The 21844-nt window shown below is 36.7% G+C and overlaps 3 protein-coding genes across 4 annotated transcripts; all 3 read left to right on the top strand.

Moving 5' to 3' along the window:
- Positions 1–13581: 13581 nt before the first annotated feature.
- On the top strand, positions 13582–15159 carry LOC104239099 (methyl jasmonate esterase 1-like). Its single transcript, XM_009793630.2, has 3 exons — positions 13582–14452; positions 14551–14682; positions 14819–15159. Exons 1-3 carry the CDS (start codon positions 13874–13876, stop codon positions 15095–15097), a joined length of 990 nt encoding a protein of 329 aa, XP_009791932.2. The 5' UTR covers positions 13582–13873; the 3' UTR covers positions 15098–15159.
- A 294-nt stretch (positions 15160–15453) lies between these two features.
- On the top strand, positions 15454–18660 carry LOC138889075 (methyl jasmonate esterase 1-like). Of its 2 annotated transcripts, none has more exons than XM_070171635.1 (3): positions 15454–17359; positions 17446–17577; positions 17753–18660. In XM_070171635.1, exons 1-3 carry the CDS (start codon positions 16913–16915, stop codon positions 18029–18031), a joined length of 858 nt encoding a protein of 285 aa, XP_070027736.1. In that variant the 5' UTR covers positions 15454–16912; the 3' UTR covers positions 18032–18660. The 2 variants fall into 2 exon arrangements, with proteins under 2 accessions (XP_070027736.1, XP_070027734.1); XM_070171633.1 differs by having other exon boundaries at positions 17440–17577; positions 17753–18658.
- A 266-nt stretch (positions 18661–18926) lies between these two features.
- Positions 18927–21360, top strand: LOC104239097 (methyl jasmonate esterase 1-like). The gene is made up of 3 exons (XM_009793628.2): positions 18927–20401; positions 20481–20612; positions 20990–21360. Exons 1-3 carry the CDS (start codon positions 19910–19912, stop codon positions 21266–21268), a joined length of 903 nt encoding a protein of 300 aa, XP_009791930.1. The 5' UTR covers positions 18927–19909; the 3' UTR covers positions 21269–21360.
- Positions 21361–21844: the final 484 nt, after the last annotated feature.

Below are 21844 nucleotides of genomic sequence, written 5' to 3'. Positions count from 1 at the left end.
ATGGTGATCATTCTTTTTGCTGTGGTATCTCTCCGACGATCTACTGAATGTTAAGAGGGTCGGTAAAAGGTTTCTCAATGTATGCTTTTGTATTCTAGAAGTTGATGTCTTTACTCTTCCTATAAAAACCGGTGCATGACAAATACAAATGGATAATAACAGAAAACTTGTCGACATAAGATTCAACAATAGGGTGATTGCGTGAAGAGAACATGGAATCATACGCATAAAGACACCTTTCTGCAATGTCAAAAACAACCAATACCCAGTAGAATATTTCTACAATGTTAACGAGCATGATGACATAATCAACTTTATCCCATGCAACATTTACGAGTACTCTATCCCCCAATATATATTCTGCTACAACGTCCTGGGGTTTGACAATAGAAAACTTTTTTTCTTGAAGAGAATTTTGGAACTTTTCATAGATTTGATCAATCCTAGTCTTGAATAAACAATCTGTTATAGTAAACATGGTCTTGTTGTGGGGAACATACTTGCCTCTTTTCCTCAAGTAATACATTATAACATTAATATGCTGCAACAAAAATATATTGCATTTATACTACAAGTTATCTTCAAATAATTTACACAAAACTACAAAATAACTACAATTCATCTACAAATAGAATACAAAGCATCTACAATGAAAGTACAAATTATCTACAAATTATCTACAAAACAAATACATTGAATCTTACCGAGTCATTGAGGACTTGTCCTGGGTGTGCCAGGGAAAAGAACCACTCCTTCTTGTCAACCTTTTCCACTCCAAGATCCAACCATGGCTTAATTTGGTTGTCCTTTATAGAATACGCAGCCTTCCTCCTATATAAACAAATAGAAATTAAAATAAAAATATTGCATGAAGTGGATGTGTAAAAGATGAATACTGGAATAAAAGTGTCAAATTGTGCAACCTAACCTCTTTGGACTTGTGTCGGTACCGTGGTATAACCACTTGTGTAATTGATCCAACAACTCAGGGTCTACATTGTGACCAATAACACTAGTAAATGGGTGCTTGAGGTGAAAAATTTGAGGTCCAACCGAGGTACTGCCACCAGAATTGTATAAAAGGAGAAATGGTGATCGTGCATGCTTTCCCGGCTGCCATGTTCTACCTTGATGCACGAGTGTTATTTCATCTTGTATAGGCTCACCGAACTTAACCAACTGGGAGAAGTTATCAGGCAGCTCGAAATCATCAAGCATAACCTCCTTCTTCTCACCTCAGGAGTCTTCTAAATCACCTATATTCACATACTCTGCCTCTTCACCTACATTGTCATCTTTCAGATTTTGCTGTTCTCTTTTAGCTACTACTGTCACTCCGTGAATTGGAGATTGTGCATGCATATCTTCCCTCTCTATAACACCATGTATATCTAAGATCATGCCCAGAACCTGGGCCTGGACGTAACACGGCACTCGGTGCCTGACTACATGTGACCGAGCGAACCAACTAGTTGGCTGAATCAACACATACTGATATACTGAAAGTCTGAATGATATAAATCAAAGTACGAAAATACTAATACAATTTCTGAAATATATTTGTAGCAAATATAGCTTAACATGAAAAACATGAGACTCTGTCTCACTGTTATTCTAGTCTATGAAGCCTCTAATGAAGTGTTGAAAATACTGACTGCCTGTAAATACTGAAAGACCGTAAAGTAATGATAATGCTCCGAAAGAACTAGGGATCACCAAACAGCTAGTACGAGAATCCTAGCACTCTGAATCATCGACCTGTAAATCATTACCTGCATCGTGAGATGCAGGCCCCGGGCAAAAGGGACGTTAGTACATTTGAATTGCACTGGTATGTAAAGCAACTGAAAGAAAGAATTATAAATGCTGAAACTAAAACTAAGCTGATAACTGAGAATTGATAATTGGTACTGAAATGATACTATTGAAATAGAAACTGAACTGATAACTGATAACTGATAACTGAACTGATAACTGGTAACTGAATGATAAAGGAAGTAAGGATATGAATACTCCCTCTTATGAATGATGAACAACCTGTTTATCTAAATATTAAACGGCGACCTTAGGCCCTATATATATATATATACACACACACACACACACACATATATATATATATATATATACACACACACACACACACACACATATATATATATATATATATATGCACAACTGCGGCCTTGAACCCAAGTATATGTATACATAACTACGACCTCAGGTCCAAAATGTATAAAGCATAAACTGCAGCCTCAGGCCCAAATACATGTGTTCGACATTCAGGGATTTAAAATTTGGAATTTAGAATCATACTACAATACATAATAGTGAAATACTGAATCATGCTGAGTTACATGATACTGGAATACTGGATCACACTAAGTTACATAATACTGGAATACTGAATCATACTGAGTTACATAATACTGGAATACTAAATAGGACTAGAATGAGACATGTATTCTTGAACTGATTATGAACACTGAAACTTCAACTGTTTATGACATGCTGAGTAAGCTATACTGAGACTTAGGGACATCAAACCCAAGTCTATATTGAATATGAACTGAGATCACAACATTCAGAATGAAAGTCATGAACGAGTTATGAAGCTGGAGAATAGAAGTTCTACAACTGTTCAAGGAACTAGGCTTAACTATATTTCTGAGGCAATTGGTAACGTAGTAAAAGAAACGTAGTGTGGGGAGAATCATTAACATTCCTAAACATAGAGAGTTAGCCTCACATACCTTAACTTCCTGCTCTTGAGTGTAATACAATATTCGCCAACTCTTTCAACTTTAATCTATATCAATACAAGTCAAAGAGATTCCATATTACCAATAATTCTCATATTTTGGTTACTTAAGCATTTTCTCAAACACTTGGTGAGAATAAAGCTTCATAGTCCTTATTAATGGTGTCTCTACACACAATAACCCATTCTCTTGGCCCTAGATAAATTTTAAAGTCTCAAATGGTTATAATCAACATTATTCTTTATCACCCATAAGGTAAACAACACCCTTAACCAATAATCAATAATCAACACCCAAAACCTACAATCATTCATATTTTTCTATCAACCCATCAACTTATATCTGATGAACTAGAGTTTATAATCATTAATTCAATGATAGAATCAATTAGAGGGTGAAGATATTACCTTTTGAAGTTCAATCCTCTTGAATTCAAGCTCTAGGTTTCTTCTCTCAACAACGATGTCCCAATCAAATATCTAATGATATGGAGGGTTTATACATGTTAATAAGATGTTGGAAAATTGAAATTAACTTAGAATCACCATTAAAACTTACCTTGGGTGGTGGAGGGGCCCTTAAGGAGTTAGGTTTTTGAGAGTTTTCCTTTCTAGAGCAAGTTTTTATGTTTTGGGGTTGTGGGGGACGAAATAGGGCTAAAAAAATAACTTCCCAAGTCGTCCACTGTGTCCCAGTAGGCGCGACCGCAGTCCTGACCGCGGTAAATTGCTGGGACACTGCCTCACCACCGCGGTCGCGGTAAAACGCGGCAGGACCGTGGTGGTTCCTCACCATTCTGTAAGACAGGCATAACTTTCTGCACAGAGCTCCGTTTGGGCTCTACAATATATCGTTGGAAAGCTATTTCAAAGGCATACAATTTTTATGCTTTGAGTTTTCCCAAATGCTTTACAAATTTTCACTAAAACCTGCTAGAATATGGACCTTCTGCAAGTTTAGTCGATTTTGTCAAATCTTATGCACCTCACTTTCCATCTTGATTTTGAAACAACTATTTTCACCCATAATCATCCCGATAGGACTTCACATATCAAAAATATAACCTTAATACTCCTTTAGCTCATTCATACCTAAGCCGAATGTACGTGGTGTTACATTATCTCCCCCTTGGGATCATTCGTCCTCGAATGATTGTCCTGGCTGTAACTTCGGTTAACTTTGGACCTTAAATGGGTCTGGTGGAAATATGAACTTTCATAAATACTTGCATACTAAACTGAATGAATACATGATTATTGAACTTTTGAGATAGTGAACTGAATAACCACCACATTGACTGGATATTGGTCTTCCATGGATACGTAAATGCTGAACTAACATGGATATATAAATATTAAACTGACACGAATATTTGAGTATTGAACTAACATCAATATCAGAGTACTAAGCTAGCATGAATGTCTAAGTATTGGACTAACATGAGTAGCTGGGTATTGAGCTGACATCAGTATCTCAGTATTGAATTGACATGAGTATTTGAGTACTGAACTAGCATGAGTATCTGAGTACTGAACTGACATAAGTATCTGAGTACTGAACTGACATGAGTATTTGAGTGCTGGAAACTTGAATGTTATAACATGACACGTGAAATACTGGTTGTACCACCGCTAACTATGGTGGTAACTCCAACTCATAAGCTAATTGACCGATCCTTCGCAAGATTCTATATGGCCCAATATAGTAGGGACTATGCTTTTACTTCTTTCCAAATCTCATAATGCCTTCCATAGGCAAAACTTTCAGAAACACCCAATCACCAACTTGAACCAACCAATTGGCGATCTACACCTTCTTCCATACAGAGTTTCACACGATGTCATCTTGGTACTGAAATGGTAGGTGTTATTATTAGCAAGGTCAATGAGAGGTATGTGATCATCCCAATTACTTTTAACATCAAGGACATATCCTCAACTATTTAAATAAAATGCTCTGCTTGGCCATAAAGTTTACGACGTTCTTTTTCATGTCGTTCAACCAATAAATCTCCTTGGTCATGATGCATATTTGAGAACCTGGATGGAAAGAATACCTAGAATTATGGGCTTTTAACATGATCTTCCCTCTTTAAGTCCATCTATGTCTGGGACACACAATCTGTCCTAGTACCTCAAAGTACCATCATCTCCCCCTTATTCAAAAGCCCATGGTCTTATACTTCTGAATCTCCTCTCTCAACTGCAACAAATAAGGATCATCAAATTGTTTCTCCTTCTCTTCGGCTACTAAGGGGAACAAGTCCTGTTCTAGACAATAACTCTGTCATCTTTGGAGTCTGAAGTCGAACTCCTATCTTGGCTGGTGAACTTCTTTTACCAAAGTTCTCCTATCTACCTCAATCATGAGTTATACTTCCCACACTTTATATTCAATAACTAAGCTCGGTGGTCATTCTACTCACTTTGTGTTTCTTACACATGCTAGACATAATCCCATGTGGTAATTATACAATTTTCCCTCATTACCGAATTGATTTTCTTTTTCATATCCCATGCTAACTATTCTAGTTTCAATTCTCCATCTGGACTTACTGATGGTTTTCACATCACCCCTTAGACCAAATGTCTTGTATTTGCGGATCCTTCCTTTTTTGGATTCTAACAACTTTCTTTATCTTCTGCAACTCTTTGCACTTTACATTCATGACGACTCATCTCCCAACTTACCTTTGAGAAATCTTTCTTACTAGGAAAACCAAAATTATTTACATAAACGAAAAGCTTATGTCTTCATAACTATCATACATAATCGTAATATTTTAACTCTACTCTCACGGTCAATCTTGGGAAGACCCTTTTTTGATAATTCTTAAAGGCTATTCTTCTATAGTTTGCTCTCTTACTGCTAGCTGAATTTTTTTCCAATACCATTGTACTTCGGGTTTAACTTAAACTCTTTGGGTTCTAACACATGCGTTTGGTATTTCAAACTGCCATCCACTCACTAATGATAACCTGGCTAAGTGGATCAAATCTTACCTCTACTAGCTCTGCTAAAATTGCTAATTCACTATATCTACTCAAAACTTACTTACTATCCTCTCACTAATAACCTGCTAGCATCACATTTTCTTCTCCTGCTTTGAATAACTAAAATGAAGCATAAGGTTAATCCTAACTTCCCTCATCATCTGACCATATTCTTTTGCCATACACTATCATTCTTTTTGAACTATGTACATGGATCACACTTATGGTAATATCATCTTTCTTAAACAAAATTGGAATATCTAATCCCAAACTTTCTATACACTTCAAAATCATATCAGATTATAAAAATTCGGGGTAAACACTTAGTCATATAGCTTAAGGGGAATTGTCATATCCTTTATCTCACAATAATAGTTGCTTCTTATAGCAACTTACTAACGTGGTACTTTCTAGTTCTAATATGAATAAATCTAAACAACTTAAAATCGTTCCCTAAAATTCAATGTTGTCGGCTCTTGGTTCTTATTTTGTACATCATATTATTCTTAGCTATATTTCCCTTAAGCACTTTTATGTCCAAAACTATAGTGTCCAATGTTAGGGTCTGACATCTGAACTATCATCATCCAACTTGTGGCTCCATTTCCAAGAATTAAATGAAGTTGTTTTAGGAGGTAAAACACATACGAAAACACTACCATGCACAAACTTATCTTTCAAAGTATATCATCATCTGATAAATCACTTCATGCGTCCTCCGGTGAGTATTGGTCTTAATCCAGACCTAAAATATGCGAAAGATTTCGCTATAACCACTGTTACTTGCATTTTCTTTTAGCACCCATAGGCATCACTGTATACTCACTAGTCATAAGAATTTTGATACACTGAAAATTGGAGATCTGGTAACTGAATAACTAATAACTGGCATACTGAATTACCATAAACTTGCTAACTGAAAGACTGTATAACTGGTAGCTGAGTAAAACTGATGACCATAAAACTTAATAACTACTTTTGTACTTTTTGATAAGGTTATGCACTAATCTGTACTACTACCCATTGCATCCAATTTTAACATCATCTCATGTCTCACTTGTTACCAACCTATACTCCATAATTATACCCGAGTGGGAAATTATTCTCTCTAGGACATTACGTTTCTCCTGCGCGTCGCTTGGGCATCCAATACATTTGGAATTCGATAGGAAGAGAAGGTGTTATATTGCTCTAAGCTTCATGGCACGATCTAGAGTAGAAAGAAATGAGACAATCCTGGATGTCTTGGTAGTTAACCATTTATATGAGTGGACGGCACACACATATAAAGGAAACACCACTGGACACGACTTCATAGACTCCCTAGGACACTTGAACCTAGTGCTCTGATACTAAGCTTTGTCAAGCCCCGAACCTGGTCCTGGACGTAACATGGCACTCGGTGCCTGACTATATGTGACCGAGCGAACCAACTAGCTAGCTGAATCAACATGTGATATCATAACATACTGAATGCGGAAGATAAACTAACACAAGCTGATATACTGAAAGTCTGAATGATATAAATCAAAGTACAAAAATACTAATACAATTTCATAAACGTATTTGTCGCAAATATAGCTTAACATGAAAAACATGAGACTCTGTCTAACTTAGTCTATGAAGCCTCTAATGAAGTGCTGAAAACACTGACTGCCTGTAAATACTGAAAGACCGTAAAGTAATGATAATGCCCCGAAAGAACTGGGGATCACCAAACAGCTGGTACGAGAATCCTAGCGCTCTGAATCATCGACCTGTAAATCATTACCTACATCGTGAGATGCAGGCCCCGGGCAAAAGGGACGTCAGTACATTTGAATTGCACTGGTATGTAAAGCAACTGAAAGAAAGAATTATAAATGTTGATAACTGAGAATTGATAATTGGTACTGAAATGATACAATTGAAATAGAAACTGAAATGATAACTCATAATTGAACTGCTAATTGATAACTAGTAACTGAAATGATAAAGGAAGTAAGTATATGAATACTCCCTCTTCTGAATGATGAACAACCTGTTTATCTGAATATTAAACTGCGGCCTCAGGCACAATATATATGTGTGTGTGTGTGTGTGTGTGTGTGTGTGTGTGTGTGTGTGTGCACAACTGCAGCCTCGTGCCCAAGTATACGTATACATAACTACGACCTCAGGTCCAAAATGCATAAAGTATAAACTGCGGCCTCAGGCCCAAAGATGCATAAAGCATAAACTGCAGCCTCAGGCCCAAATATAAGTGTTCGACATTCAGGGATTTAAATTTTGGAATTTAGAATCATACAACAATACATAATAATGAAATACTGAATCATGCTAAGTTACATGATATTGGAATACTGGATCACACTGAGTTACATAATACTGGAATACTGAATCATACTGAGTTACATAATACTGGAATACTGAATAGGACTAGAATGAGACGTGTATTCTTGAACTGATTATGAACACTGAAACTTCAACTGTTTATGACATGCTGAGTAAGCTATACTGAGACTTAGGGACATCAAACCCAAGTCTATATTGAATACGAACTGAGCTCACAACGTTCAAAATGAAAGTCATGAACGAGTTATGAAGCTAGAGAATAAAAGTTCTACAACTGTTCAAGGAACTAGGCTTAACTATATTTCTGAGGCAGTTGGTAACGTCGTAAAAGAAACATAGTGTGGGGAGAATCATTAACATTCCCAAACATAGAGAGTTAGCCTCACATATCTTAACTTCCAGCTCTTGAGCGTAATACAATATTCGCCAACTCCATCAACTTTAATCTATATCAATACAAGTCAAAGGGATTCCATATTAGCAATAATTCTCATGTTTTGGTTACTTACGCATTTTCTCAAATATTTGGTGAGAATAAAGCTTCATATTCCTTATTAATGGTGTCTCTACACGCAATAACCCATTATCTTGGTCCTAGATAAATTCTAAAGTCTCAAATGGTTATAATCAACATTATTCTTTATCACCCATAAGGTAAACACCACCCTTAACCAATAATCAATAATCAACACCCAAAACCTGTAATCGTTCATGCTTTTCTATCAACCCATCAACTCATATCTCATGAACTAGAGTCTATAATCATTAGTTCAATGATAGAATCAATTAGAGGGTGAATATATTACTTTTTGAAGTTCAATCCTCTTGAATTCAAGTTCTAGGGTTTCTTCTCTCAACAACGATGTCCCAATCAAATATATAATGATATGGAGGGTTTACCCATGTTAATAAGATGTTGAGAAATTAAAATTAACTTATAATCACCATTAAAACTTACCTTAGGTGGTGGAAGGACCCTTAAAGAGTTAGGTTTTTGAGAGCTTTCCTTTCTAGAGCAAGTTTTTATGTTTTGGGGTTGTGGCGGACGAAATAGGGCTAAAAACGATATCCCAAGTCGTCCACCGTATCCAGTAGGTGCGGAAGTGGTCCGGACCGTGGTAAATCGCTGGGACACTGCCTCACCACTGCGGTCGCGGTAAAACGCGGCAGGACCGCGGTGGTTACACATCATTCTGTAAAATAGGCATAACGTTTTGCATAGAGATCTGTTTGGGATCCACAATATATCGTTGGAAAGCTATTTCAAAGTCCTACAACTGTCATGCTTTGCGTTTTCCCAAATTCCTTACCATTTTCACTAAAAGCTGATGGAATACGAACCTTCTGCAAGCTTAGTCTATTTTGTCAAATCTTATGCACCTCACTTTCCATCTTGATTTTGAAACAACTATTTTGACCCATAATCGTCCCGATGGGACTTCACATATAAAAAATATAACCTTATTACTCCTTTATCTCATTCATACCTAAGCCGAATGTACGGGGTGTTACATCTAACTTAATAGAATGGTTAAAATATTGAAACATAAAGAAAATTTCTCTGAATACAATTTCATACCTGCATTCTCTTCATCAACTGCCACTTCAAAATGTGCATATAAATCAACACGTGTTGGATGATTTTCTTCACCAAGTGCACCTTCAACATGTTCTGTTTTTTGCATTAAAAATGTTAAATCATACTAGATAGTATTGGCTTGACAATTTATGAAGATATGTAGGTGTGTTATAAGATCTACATAAATCTATAGAGTTGTACCAATATGCTGGATTTATTTGTATATATTGTGTATATATAATGTAGATAACTTGTAGTTATGTTGTAGATAACTTGTAGATATTCTGTAGATAATTGTAGATAAACAGGAGATATGTTGTAGATACCTGTTTTGATGGGGCTGAACTGCATTGGTCCACCACTATTGAACTGAAATTGCTGATTGTTCTTGTCTTTTGGTTGGTCAGTATTTTTGGTTGAACTCCTAGCAAACTGAAAGTTTTATATTAGTTAGGATATATATTTTAGAGGTGACATAAATAGTTTTGTTAATAGGATTAAAATTCAAATGTTACCTTTGCATCAACTTGATCATTTGGACTGTTTATCACCTGCAAAACAGTCTTGAGGAATACATGTTACCTTCTCAACACCTCTTTTTAACTTTCTTATTTTACGAAGAATAGAATCCTTTTCCTCTTTTCCAATTGATTCTTTGGGTTCCAATGGAGGAGCATCAACTTTGGGATCCTCAGAAACATGTTCAACCTCTTTAATTATGTACTCAACTTTATTAGGCAAAGACATCACTGAAAGCTCTTCAGGTGATTCATTTATGTTGGTAAACTGAATGATGAAAAAAATAAATTAGCTTGATTAAGGCAGGATATGTATACAAATTGTAGATATTTTATAGGTAAATTGTATTATCATAAATAAAAACCATTTACCTTCATCCATTCAGGCTTGATCATTCTGTCTTCAATTACAGCTAACCAAATCTGACCCTTACTAGCTGACCAATTAAGTATGCGAGAGATTGAATTAGAAATCCTTGTAGCTATATCAATGTTGATGGAGGAGCAACACTTATACAACCATACATGCATGGCTAGTGGGAATCCTCGAATGAGATACGAATGAACGAAAGGATTTAGCTTGTGTCTAACTGATTCAATCAACTGTCTGTAAGACTGAATACCCCATGGAAATGATTCGTACTAACCGAATTCTACCAAATAAAACCTAAAATGATCTACCAACCCAATATGGTCTCTCTCTGAAGGACAAATGAAGAATTCTATGAGATATAGAATACATAACTTTACTGCATCCTCATCATTTACCCAGCTTTTGTTGGTTACTATCTGTTTTAGGTATGTCTTCTCCACTTTTACCTTGTTTGGAAAGTAACTGTTCATTATCTTACTAACATAATTAGGAGTGTAACCAAAGTATGTTACCTCGGTATGACATCTAAGACTAGTTATTACTGCAAACTCTCTCAATCCAAAATTTAACCTCTCACCTTTTAACTCATCTGAAAAATAGGAAGCATCGGATGAATTCAATTCATACTTCATAAGAAGATGAATAGCTTGATTTTGCATGCATAAATTGGGAAATGACAGTAAATAACCAAAGCATGTCTTCTTGAATAGATTCAAACCATTTGGAGACAAAAGCGCTTTAATTTAGCTAGGAATGCTAGGGTCACATAATGTCTGGAATCTAAGCACTCCATAATCAACATTATGGGATGCAAAAAAATGTTCATTCTGCAAAATTCCAAAAGTATAATGTAACATTAATACAGTGATTAAAATACATAGATACATTTGCATTTTATCTACAAAATAACTTCAAAAATATACAAAATATCAACAATTTTAAACAGATCAATAAATCTACAATTAATCTTCAAAACTAAGACAAATAATCGCACATTAATTCAATGCTTAAAAAACATAGATACATTTGCAATATATATACAACATTTCTACAAAACATCTACAAAGCAAAAACAACACAGATTATGTAGATTTTTAACAACTAAAACAAGCAAAATAACTAGTGAAGAAATTACTAAATTCTTATCTTCACCAATGACTGTTTTCGAACATTTTTAAGAGATTACACTAGGGCTTTTTTTTGAATTTTTCTTCTTTTTGGGAGTTTTTGCACTGGGAGCCACCTTCGCTTTCTTTCCAGGTTTACTGATAGGCACATCTTCTACAAAATCATCATCGAACACTATCTTTGTTTCCTATCCGCTTGTTTGATTGGCCTCGAAGACTCTCCAGCATCGAAATCATGTTTTTGTTTAGTTCTAGCTTCAGCCCTGATTTGACTCGGAGAAAGACTATGCTTCATATCTACAATTGCATGTGTAGATTTCCCTTGCTTTTTGGGTGAATGTAGTGATAATACACCCAAATCGAAAGAAGGTATATCAGCTTCTAGAGTTTTTTTAGGGTTGTGCTTTGAAGGTTTGTTCTTCTTCATTGAGAAATTTTGAAGTTGAAGGTAAATGTGTGTATGAACTTTGAAGATTTGACTTCAATTTGACTGGTTGTAGAAGAATAAACTTGATTTTGGACGTTAATGGTAGGGGGTTACATATGTTTCTCTGATTTTAGCAGAGGGAATAATGGTTTGAAACGTGGGTGTGGGATGATACATGGGTGAGAGTGTGGGTTTGGAAGAGAGAAATGTGGGGGGGGGGATTTGGAGGAATATACGGTACAATTAATGTACCGTTAAAACACCTTATGGCATATAATTGGTAATTAGGTATACTAAATGTAATTATATCAAACCTTAAACATTGAGGGTAATATAGCTTCCTATATGGCATAGGAATGTAAAAATTCCAATATAAAATAATAAAGCTTTGAAATTTTTAACATAAATTGTAAAAATTCTAGCATAACTGCAATAATAACAACCCAGTAGAATCCCACTAGTAAGGTCTGGGGAGGGTAGAGTGTACACAGACCTTACCCCTACCCCAGAGAGGTAGAGAGGCTATTTCCGGAAGACCCTCGACTCAGAGACAATAGATCCATAATAACAACATAAACCAGAAAAATAATATCAGCAACGTGAGAGACAACAAATAAATGGGAAAGCAATAACACAAATACTATGCAAAAGTGTGAAACACAACATAAACCGCTAGTATTCCTAGACAAAACACTATTAGACTAGCCGGTACAAAGAGGAAAAACGTTCGATTACCCCTTAACTTACAATCCTAATGTTCGACCCCCACACCTTCCTATCAAGAGCTATGTCCTCGGAAATCTGGAGCCTCACCATGTCCTGCCTCATCACCTCGCTCCAATACTTTTTAGGCCGTCATCTACCTCTTCTCGTACATGTCAAAGCCAACCGCTCACACCTCCTAACCGGGGCATCTAGGCTTCTCCTCCGCACATGCCCGAACCATCTAAGCCGCGCTTCCTACATCTTATCGTCCACCGGAGCCATGCCCACCCTCTCCCGAATATCTTCATTCCTAATCTTGTCCAGCCTAGTGTGCCCGCACATTCATCTCAGCATCCTCGTTTCTACTACTTTCATTTTCTGAATTTGTGAATTCTTGACTGACCAACACTCAGCCCCATACAAAATAGCTGATCTAACCACCGCTCTATAAAAATTCTACCATAACTATGGACAATAAAGTGTATAAGATATCATGATATGTGAACGCCATAATAACGCAAATATCAAAAGGGAAAAAAATATTATCTTTGATGGAAAATGTCATATGTACCTCTTGAAAAGTAAATGAATCAAACGGAATTAGTTGTATCGTAAAGTCCGCCACATGAAGTGGAAGAAATTGAAGGAAAAGATGACATGGTCATGATGTCAAGCCTGTTGATATTTTTGTTCATTTTCTGCACATTGCCCAGAAATATGTTTAATTTTAGGATGGAGCTTTTCCATCTTCTGTAAACCATAGAATTAATAACTCTGATAATAGTTGGCACTTCAAAATTGCCCTGTACTTTGATGTTAAATGGTTGTACTTTGACTGGAAAATCTCCTTTTTATCCTGCAAACTGCATCATTAACCTTTTCAAAGACTTCTATCTTTATTCAGCAGTTAGTTTGATATTTTGTTAAATTTTCAGTGGAACAGATAATTAGTCTATTTCTATAATCTCTAGCCTGATTAATTTAATTCTTTATTCTCTTCCTCTAGATGACTTGGTGAAAGCATAGACTTGCAAGAAAACACATCACATATAAAAATGAAATGCCCAATATTGCACATAACATGGCGTTACTTCAGCATGAAAGTAAGTTACCAAAAGTCAATCTCCTCAATTACAAAATCCCCTTGTATTGGTTCATACTTTGTGCTCATTCTTCAAAAAAAAGATATGGAGAAAAGCAAGTTTCTAACAAGTCTAGTTCTAATACTTTTGTTTTCATATGTAAATGCAACAACATCAGTGCCTATATGGCCTAAGGCGAGCAAGCATTTCGTGCTAGTTCACGGGGCTTGCCATGGAGCTTGGTCTTGGTACAAGATTATGGCGTCGTTAAAAACTTCAGGACATAATGTCACAGCTCTGGACTTAGGTGCTTCGGGAGTCAACCCAAAGCAGGGCCTTGAAATCCCACATTTATCGGACTACTTTAGTCCGCTAATGAAGTTCATGGCTTCTCTTCCTGCAGATGAAAAAGTGATTCTTGTAGGTCATAGCCTTGGTGGATTTGCCATTTCTAAAGCGATGGAAAATTTTCCAGAAAAGATTTCAGTTGCTGTATTTGTCACTGCTCTAATGCCTGGTCCAACTCTCAATGCAACCACCATATTTATTGAGGTACCATTCCTCCATATTGCCAACTTTATCCCTGAGATGATCATCTGTTATGTTAGCTTACACTTTTTCATGTTTGAAAATTTTCGACTTCATTACAGTCATCCAAGGCAGCAATATCAGTACTTGATAATCGTGTTACATTCGATAGTGGACCTATGAATCCTCCAACAACCTTCAGCTTTGGTCCGAAGTACTTGGCGAGTTATCTTTATCCACTGAGCCCAATTCAGGTAAGCTAAGCATAATAAAATAATAAACTGAAATAGCTCAATACTGGTATTCTGATAATGAGAATGGAACCTTGTTTTTCTTTATAATGTGGAACTTATAACTGTGTTTCGTTTTTGCCCCCTTTCTTGGTATTAGGACTGGGCACTGGCTACTACAGTAGTAAGGCCATTATATTTATACAGTTCGGATGACATATCAAAGGAAATAGTTCTTTCAAGCAAAAAGTATGGATCAGTTAAGCGAGTGTTCATTGTGGCTGCTGAAGATAAAGTTCTAACAAAGGAATTTCAACAGTTGATGATTGAAAAGAATCCACCAGATGAAGTGGAAGAGATTTCAGGCTCTGATCACATGGCCATGATGTCTAAGCCTCTTCAACTTTTTACTCTTCTTATGCGTATCGCCAACAAATGACAGGCTACTTGATTACATAATCATGAATAATGTATAATTGAAATAAAATTAGATTACCCTTATTCTCACGCGTTAAAATGATGAATCAGTCTTGTTAATTATTTTCATCAGATCATACAGTCCAAAAGTTAATGTGCATATGTCATGTTAGGGAATACAACTGGAGCCCCAACTTAGTACTTACCTTTGTCTTGCCGAAATGTCTAAGGAACAACATGAGCTAAATAACCATGTACTCAAGATTATAACACGAGCTTTTTTAATGTCAAAATCTTACTTAAATTGGCGGGTTATGGAAACTTTGCAGAAAAGATTTCAGTTGCTGCTTTTGTTACTGCAGTGATGCCTGGTCCAACTCTGAACATTTCTACCCTCACGAAGGTGGTTAAAGTGCCTTTTCTTGAGTCATTCTATTTGCTGAACACACTTGGTTCTAATTTTATGCAAAGGACTCTGAAATTGCAATCATTTGATGTGATTTAGTCAGCAGTTGACATTGATATTTGTTAATATTTTATGCAGCTAGAGCCTGAATAACTTGTCTAAGTTCTTCCTCTAGTTGACTTGATGAATGATCAAAAATACAGAAAAGATATTCAATATACAATGCTCAACAAATAGTACTTGACGTGGGGTTGCTTAAGCAGTGAAGTAAGTTAGCAGGTCAAACACCTCGAGTATCAAGATTGCCTTATAATGGATCATACTATGTGCTAAGAGTTCAAAAGAAGAGAAAAAAAGTTAAATGGAGAAAAGCAAGTTTCTAATAGGTTTAGTACTGATACTTTTGTTTCCATATGTAAATGCAACAACATCAGGGCATAAATGGCGTAAAACAAGCAAGCACTTTGTGTTAGTTCATGGTGCGTGTCATGGAGCCTGGTCTTGGTACAAGATTATGGCGTCGATAAAAACATCAGGGCATAAGGTAACAGCTCTGTACTTAGGTGCTTCAGGAATTTCAACAGTTGATGATTGAAAAGAATCCACCAGATGAAGTGGAAGAGATTTCAGGCTCTGATCACATGGCCATGATGTCTAAGCCCCTTCAACTTTTTACTCTTCTTATACGTATCGCCAACAAATGACAAGCTACCTTGATTACATAATCATGAATAATGTATAACTGAAATAAAATTAGATTACCCTTATTCTCACGCTTTATTATTTTCATCAGATCATAGATTCCGAAAGTTAATGTACATGTCATGTTTGGGAATTGAACTGGAGCCCCAACTTAGTACTTACCTTTGACTTGCCGAGATGTCTAAGGAACAACATGGGATAAATAACCATGTACTCAAGATTATAACACGAGCTTTTTTAATGCCAAAATCTTACTTAAATTGGCAGATCATCGAAAGCTTTGCAGAAAAGATTTCAGTTGCTGCTTTTGTTACTGGAATGATGCCTGGTCCAACTCTGAACATTTTTACCCTCACAAAAGAGGTCAAAGTGCCTTTTCTTGATTCATTCTATTTGCTGAACACACTTGGTTCTAATTTTATGCAAAGGACACTGAAATTGCAATCATTTGATAACTTACTTGTCAGCAGTTGACATTGATATTTGTCAATATTTTATGCAGCTAGAGCCTGAATAACTTACTTGTCTAAGTTCTTCCTCTAGTTGACTTGATGAATGATCAAAAATACAGAAAAGATATTCAATATACAATGCTCAACAAATAGTACTTGACGTGGGGTTGCTTGAGCAGTGAAGTAAGTTAGCAGGTCAAACCCCTCGAGCTTCAAGATTGCCTTATAATGGATCATACTATGTGCTAAGAGTTCAAAAGAAGAGAAAAAAAGTTAAATGGAGAAAAGCAAGTTTCTAATAGGTTTAGTACTGATACTTTTGTTTCCATATGTAAATGCAACAACATCAGGGCATAAATGGCCTAAAACAAGCAAGCACTTTGTTCTAGTTCATGGCGCGTGTCATGGAGCCTGGTCTTGGTACAAGATTATGGCGTTGATAAAAACTTCAGGGCATAATGTAACAGCTATGGACTTGGGTGCTTCAGGGGTTAATCCAAAGCAGGTTCTTGAAATCCCACATTTATCGGATTACTTCAGTCCGCTAATGGAGTTCATGGCTTCTCTTCCTGCACATCAGAAAGTGATTCTCGTAGGACATAGCTATGGTGGGTTGGCCATATCTAAAGCCATGGAAAGATTTCCAGAAAAGATTTTAGTTGCTGTATTTGTTACTGCTCATATGCCTGGTCTAACTCTAAATGCAACCACTCTCTTGACTGAGGTATAATTTTACCAACTTTTTCTTTGCTATGATCTCTTCTTGTCAGCTAACACTTTTTCATGTTTGAAACTATTATCTAGTTACAGTCTTCTAGTGAAATGGTATCTCAACTTGATAATCGTGTAACATACGATAATGGACCGACCAATCCTCCAACGGCCTTCTTCTTCGGTCCAAAGTACTTGGCAAGAAATGTTTATCAGCAGAGCCCAATTCAGGTAAGCATAATAGTGAAATATCCAACCTTTGGTAGTCATGAGGATTGTCCTTATATTGCATGTTTTTGCCAAGTATTATTAGTAGACATCATCTACTCGAAAAACTAGCTCATTTACCTTACGATTTATTCAAATGGACGCTAAGTTGTGTCTCTTTTTGCCCTTTTGGTGTTAGGATTGGGTGCTGGCTACAACACTAGCAAGGCCACTTTACATATACAGTGAGGAAGACATATCGAAAGAGATGGTTCTTTCAAACAAAAGGTATGGATCAGTTAGGCGAGTGTTCATTGTGGCTGCTGAAGATAAAACTCTATTGAAGGAATTCCAAGAGTGGATGATTGAAAAGAACCCACCCGATGAAGTGGAAGAAATCCCAGGCTCCGATCACATGGTCATGATGTCTAAGCCCCTTCATCTTTTTAATCTTCTCCTGCGCATTGCACAGAAGTGACAAGCTTCTTGATCCAGCTTGTGATTTCATATTCAAAAATAAAGCATACTGAAATAAGAAGGGGAGTCTTGGCGTAAAAGGTAAAGTTGATGCCATGTGACTAGGAGGTTAACAGTTCGAGCCGTGGAAATAGCCTCTTGCAGAAATGCAGGGTAAGGCGTACAATAGACCCTTGTAGTCCGGTCCTTCCCCGGAGCTTAGTGCACCGGGCTGCCCTTTCAAAGCATTCTGAAATAAATTATAAAACTGCTCTTTTTGACTTGTGCAAATATTGCTAAATCAGGTCTAGGGGCGGCAATTTGAGCCCAAACCCATCTAACCCAGAGATTAATGGGTTGGGCTACAAACATTTTAGTTCATGGGTCAATTTGGGTTGAGCCCAAGTTAACCCATTATTTTTATAGCTCATTCTGACCCATTTAACAGTCCAAGTACAACTCATGAAACTCACCCAAAACAAAGGATCTCAACCAAACTTATCTAGAAATTTACTTAGTTGTCCCAATTTTATTTTATTTTGTATTTTTAATTTTCTGTTCTTTTGTTTTTCTACACCACCCAACCACCCACACTACCCCTACCCCCTACCCCGCAAAACCCCTAAAAAAAAAATTTACTTTTTTTTTGTATTTTTAATTTTCTGTTTTTTTGTTTTTCTACACCACCCCCTCCCCCCCCCCGCCCCGCGCAAAACCCCTAAAAAAATTCACTTTTTTTTGTATTTTCAATTTTCTATTTTTTTATTTTTCTACATCACCCACCCTACCCCTACCCCCCCCCCTCCCGGGCGCAAACCCCCTCAAAAAAAAAATTCTTTTTTTTTGTATTTTCAAATTTTTATTTTCTTTTATTTTTCTGCACCACCCCCCCCCCCCCCGCGCCCCACCTTCCCCTCCATTTTTTTTTTACTTTTTTTTATAATTTCAATTTTCTGTTTTTTGTTTTATATTTTTTCGTTTTTCTGCATCATCCACCCACCCCCAACCCCCCTCCCCACATATTTTAAGGTAAAAGGTTTTTTTATTCAAAATGAGCATGGTTCTAAAACATGGGTCAAGTTGGGCCGGTTGGGTTATGACCCATTGTTTAGCTCATCTTAATCCAAATACACTTTGAGCTGGGTTAGGCAATGACCCATTTATTGACCTAACCCATCTTGACCCGCCCAAATTCAGCCCAACCCGCCCATTTGCCACACCTAAATTCAGGTCTTCGGATGATGGTGCCTTTTTAATTTTGAGTTTTATGGTGTGCTGTCAAACTTCTGGAATCATTGACACTTGCACATCTTTGGTTTTGAAAAATGCTGCGTCCTGAAGACAACTCCATTGATGAGCATAGCAAAATAAGAGCTTCCATCTGTAATTCAACCATTTAAAATATTAATAGTTCCAAGTAAGACAACATTATAAATTCTTGTCTGTTAAATAACCTATTGACATAAAAGTAGGCTTAACATCCAAACAACTACACATAGAGATTAGTAATGCTCAAAAACAATGCAATAGCAAGCTGGAAGCATTTATGAGAGAATAATCCAAAGCGTAAAGTATCCTTGGAACAACCCAAACAAATAGCCAAATTCTTGTTTTCAATCGATTTGCTGAACATACTTGGTTTTCAATTTTATGAAAGGAAACCAACTTTGCAGTATTTGATGAGCTTTTAGCACTTTGTGCTTGTTTTTGTTATTCCCATTTAGTAACTTTTTCATCTACTCATTTATTCTGCATAGCATATGGGATATCTGAAAGACTAATCAGTAGACAGCAGAAATCTATCTGTCTACAAGATCTCTAGCCTGAATAATTCAATTATTTATTCTTTATAAAGGTCAACTCCTCTAACTATAATAAGATCCTTTATAATCTTCATCCCATGTGTACAACTGCTTATAGTTCAAAAGAAGGAAAAAAAGAAGATATGGAGAAAAGCAAGCATCTGATAAGTTTTCTGCTGATACTTATCTTGCCATATGTAAATGCAACAACATCAGGGCCAAACTGGCCTAAAGCTAGCAAGCATTTCGTGCTAGTTCACGGGGTATGCCACGGAGCCTGGTCTTGGTACAAGCTTGTGGCATTGATGAGATCTTCGGGGCATAATGTCACAGCTCTTGACTTGGGTGCTTCAGGGATCAACCCGAAACAGGTTCTTGAAATCCCACGATTATCTGATTACTTTAGTCCGCTAATGGAGTTCATGGCTTCTCTTCCCGCACATGAGAAAGTGGTCCTTGTAGGTCATAGCTTTGGCGGATTCGCCGTCTCTAAAGCCATGGAAAGCTTTCCGGAAAAGATTTCAGTTGCTGTATTCGTCACAGCTGGAATGCCTGGCCCAACTCTCAATGCAACCACAGTCTTCGTAGAGGTATCATTTCGCCACCCTTAGCCTTAAGATGATTTCTTTCAATAGTATAACACTTTTCATATTTCATATTGAATTACAGGCTTCTAGTGAAATAATATCTCAACTTGATAATCGTCTTACGTACTACAATGGACCGAACAATCCTCCAACAACCTTCATCTTTGGTCCAAAGTACTTGGCGAGTAATCTTTATCAGTTGAGCCCGATTCAGGTAAGCTAAGCATAACCAAGATATAAATGTGGAAGAGCCGAGTTATGATTCACTGATCAAGAGAATGGCCTAAATGTGAATTGTTTTCACAAATACTATCAGTCATTATTGCAGTTAATCAATTGAATATGCCTCAATCCTAAATGAGTGGAGTCAGCTATATGAATCTTCACATCACTTGATCAACCAACTATGCCTGATCGTGCATTTCGCTTTACTTGGGATCATTTCATTCTAATACTAAAGTTTGAGGTTACCTTTATCTCATTCTTATCCCTAAAAAGATATACAATCTGTAACTAGATTAATATGATTCCAGATGAATCTACATCATAAAGAACTCATCGAATTGCGCTTTTTTTAATCTCTTTGGTTAGGATTGGGCGCTGGCTACTACATTAGTAAGGCCAATATACTTAAACAGCCTAGAGGACATATCAAAGGAGATTGTTCTTTCAAGCGAAAGGTATGGATCAGTTAGACGAGTGTTCGTCGTGGCTGCTGAAGATAAAGCTCTAACAAAGGAATTCCAGCAGAGTATGATTGGAAGGAATCCACCTGATGAAGTGAAAGAAATCTCAGGATCTGATCACATGGTCATGATGTCTAAGCCCATTAAACTTTTTACTACTCTTCTGCAGATTGTCAACAAGTAACAAGCTATATATATTGATTAGCTTAACCCAACTTGTGATTACATGATATCAAGGATAAAGCATTATTGCAATATACTTCAATATACAAGCAAGTTGCCCATCTTCTTATCTATTTTGAGGTTATCACTTAGCATCTACAACAACAACAATGACCCAGTGAAATCCCACTAGTAGGGTTTGGGGAGGGTAGTGTGCATACAGACGTTACCCCTACCCCGAGGGATAGAGAGACTGTTTCCGAAAGACCCTAGGCTCAAGAAGACGAAAAGAGGTAATATATCAGTACCATCAATAAAAATCATAGAAAAAAAAAACAGCATCATAAGAACCAGGAAATAAATGGAAAGCCCAACAATAACAAGTAGATAAAGCCCGACACTAAGATGAACGAAAGAGTAGTGAGAACTAAACACTAACCACTAGCAATCTAAGACTAAATCCTAACAGACTAGCCTCAACTGGTCGTGGAGGCTATGCGTAAGATGAATAGGGGCAAAGCTACAGGGCCAGACGAAAAATAGTGCCTCCCTTAGCACTCAGTATCTGGGGTTGAAAAATAGTGCCCCCATTACACGC

This window comes from Nicotiana sylvestris, chromosome 1, assembly GCF_000393655.2.
Source record: "Nicotiana sylvestris chromosome 1, ASM39365v2, whole genome shotgun sequence".
Lineage (NCBI taxonomy): Eukaryota > Viridiplantae > Streptophyta > Magnoliopsida > Solanales > Solanaceae > Nicotiana > Nicotiana sylvestris.
The sequence above is the reverse complement of the archived record's forward strand: the minus strand, read 5'-3'. Positions and strand labels throughout refer to the sequence as shown.

Excerpts from the sequence above, each read along its gene's own strand:
- LOC104239099 (XM_009793630.2), top strand. The coding sequence starts at position 13,874 with ATGAAATGCCCAATATTGCACATAACATGGCGTTACTTCAGCATGAAA. Across the intron at positions 14,453-14,550 it reads CAACCACCATATTTATTGAG|TCATCCAAGGCAGCAATATC; the intron begins GTACCATTCCTC and ends ACTTCATTACAG. Across the intron at positions 14,683-14,818 it reads ATCCACTGAGCCCAATTCAG|GACTGGGCACTGGCTACTAC; the intron begins GTAAGCTAAGCA and ends TCTTGGTATTAG.
- LOC138889075 (XM_070171633.1), top strand. The coding sequence starts at position 16,913 with ATGGAGAAAAGCAAGTTTCTAATAGGTTTAGTACTGATACTTTTGTTT. Across the intron at positions 17,360-17,439 it reads CAACCACTCTCTTGACTGAG|TTACAGTCTTCTAGTGAAAT; the intron begins GTATAATTTTAC and ends ACTATTATCTAG. Across the intron at positions 17,578-17,752 it reads ATCAGCAGAGCCCAATTCAG|GATTGGGTGCTGGCTACAAC; the intron begins GTAAGCATAATA and ends TTTTGGTGTTAG.
- LOC104239097 (XM_009793628.2), top strand. The coding sequence starts at position 19,910 with ATGTGTACAACTGCTTATAGTTCAAAAGAAGGAAAAAAAGAAGATATG. Across the intron at positions 20,402-20,480 it reads CAACCACAGTCTTCGTAGAG|GCTTCTAGTGAAATAATATC; the intron begins GTATCATTTCGC and ends ATTGAATTACAG. Across the intron at positions 20,613-20,989 it reads ATCAGTTGAGCCCGATTCAG|GATTGGGCGCTGGCTACTAC; the intron begins GTAAGCTAAGCA and ends CTCTTTGGTTAG.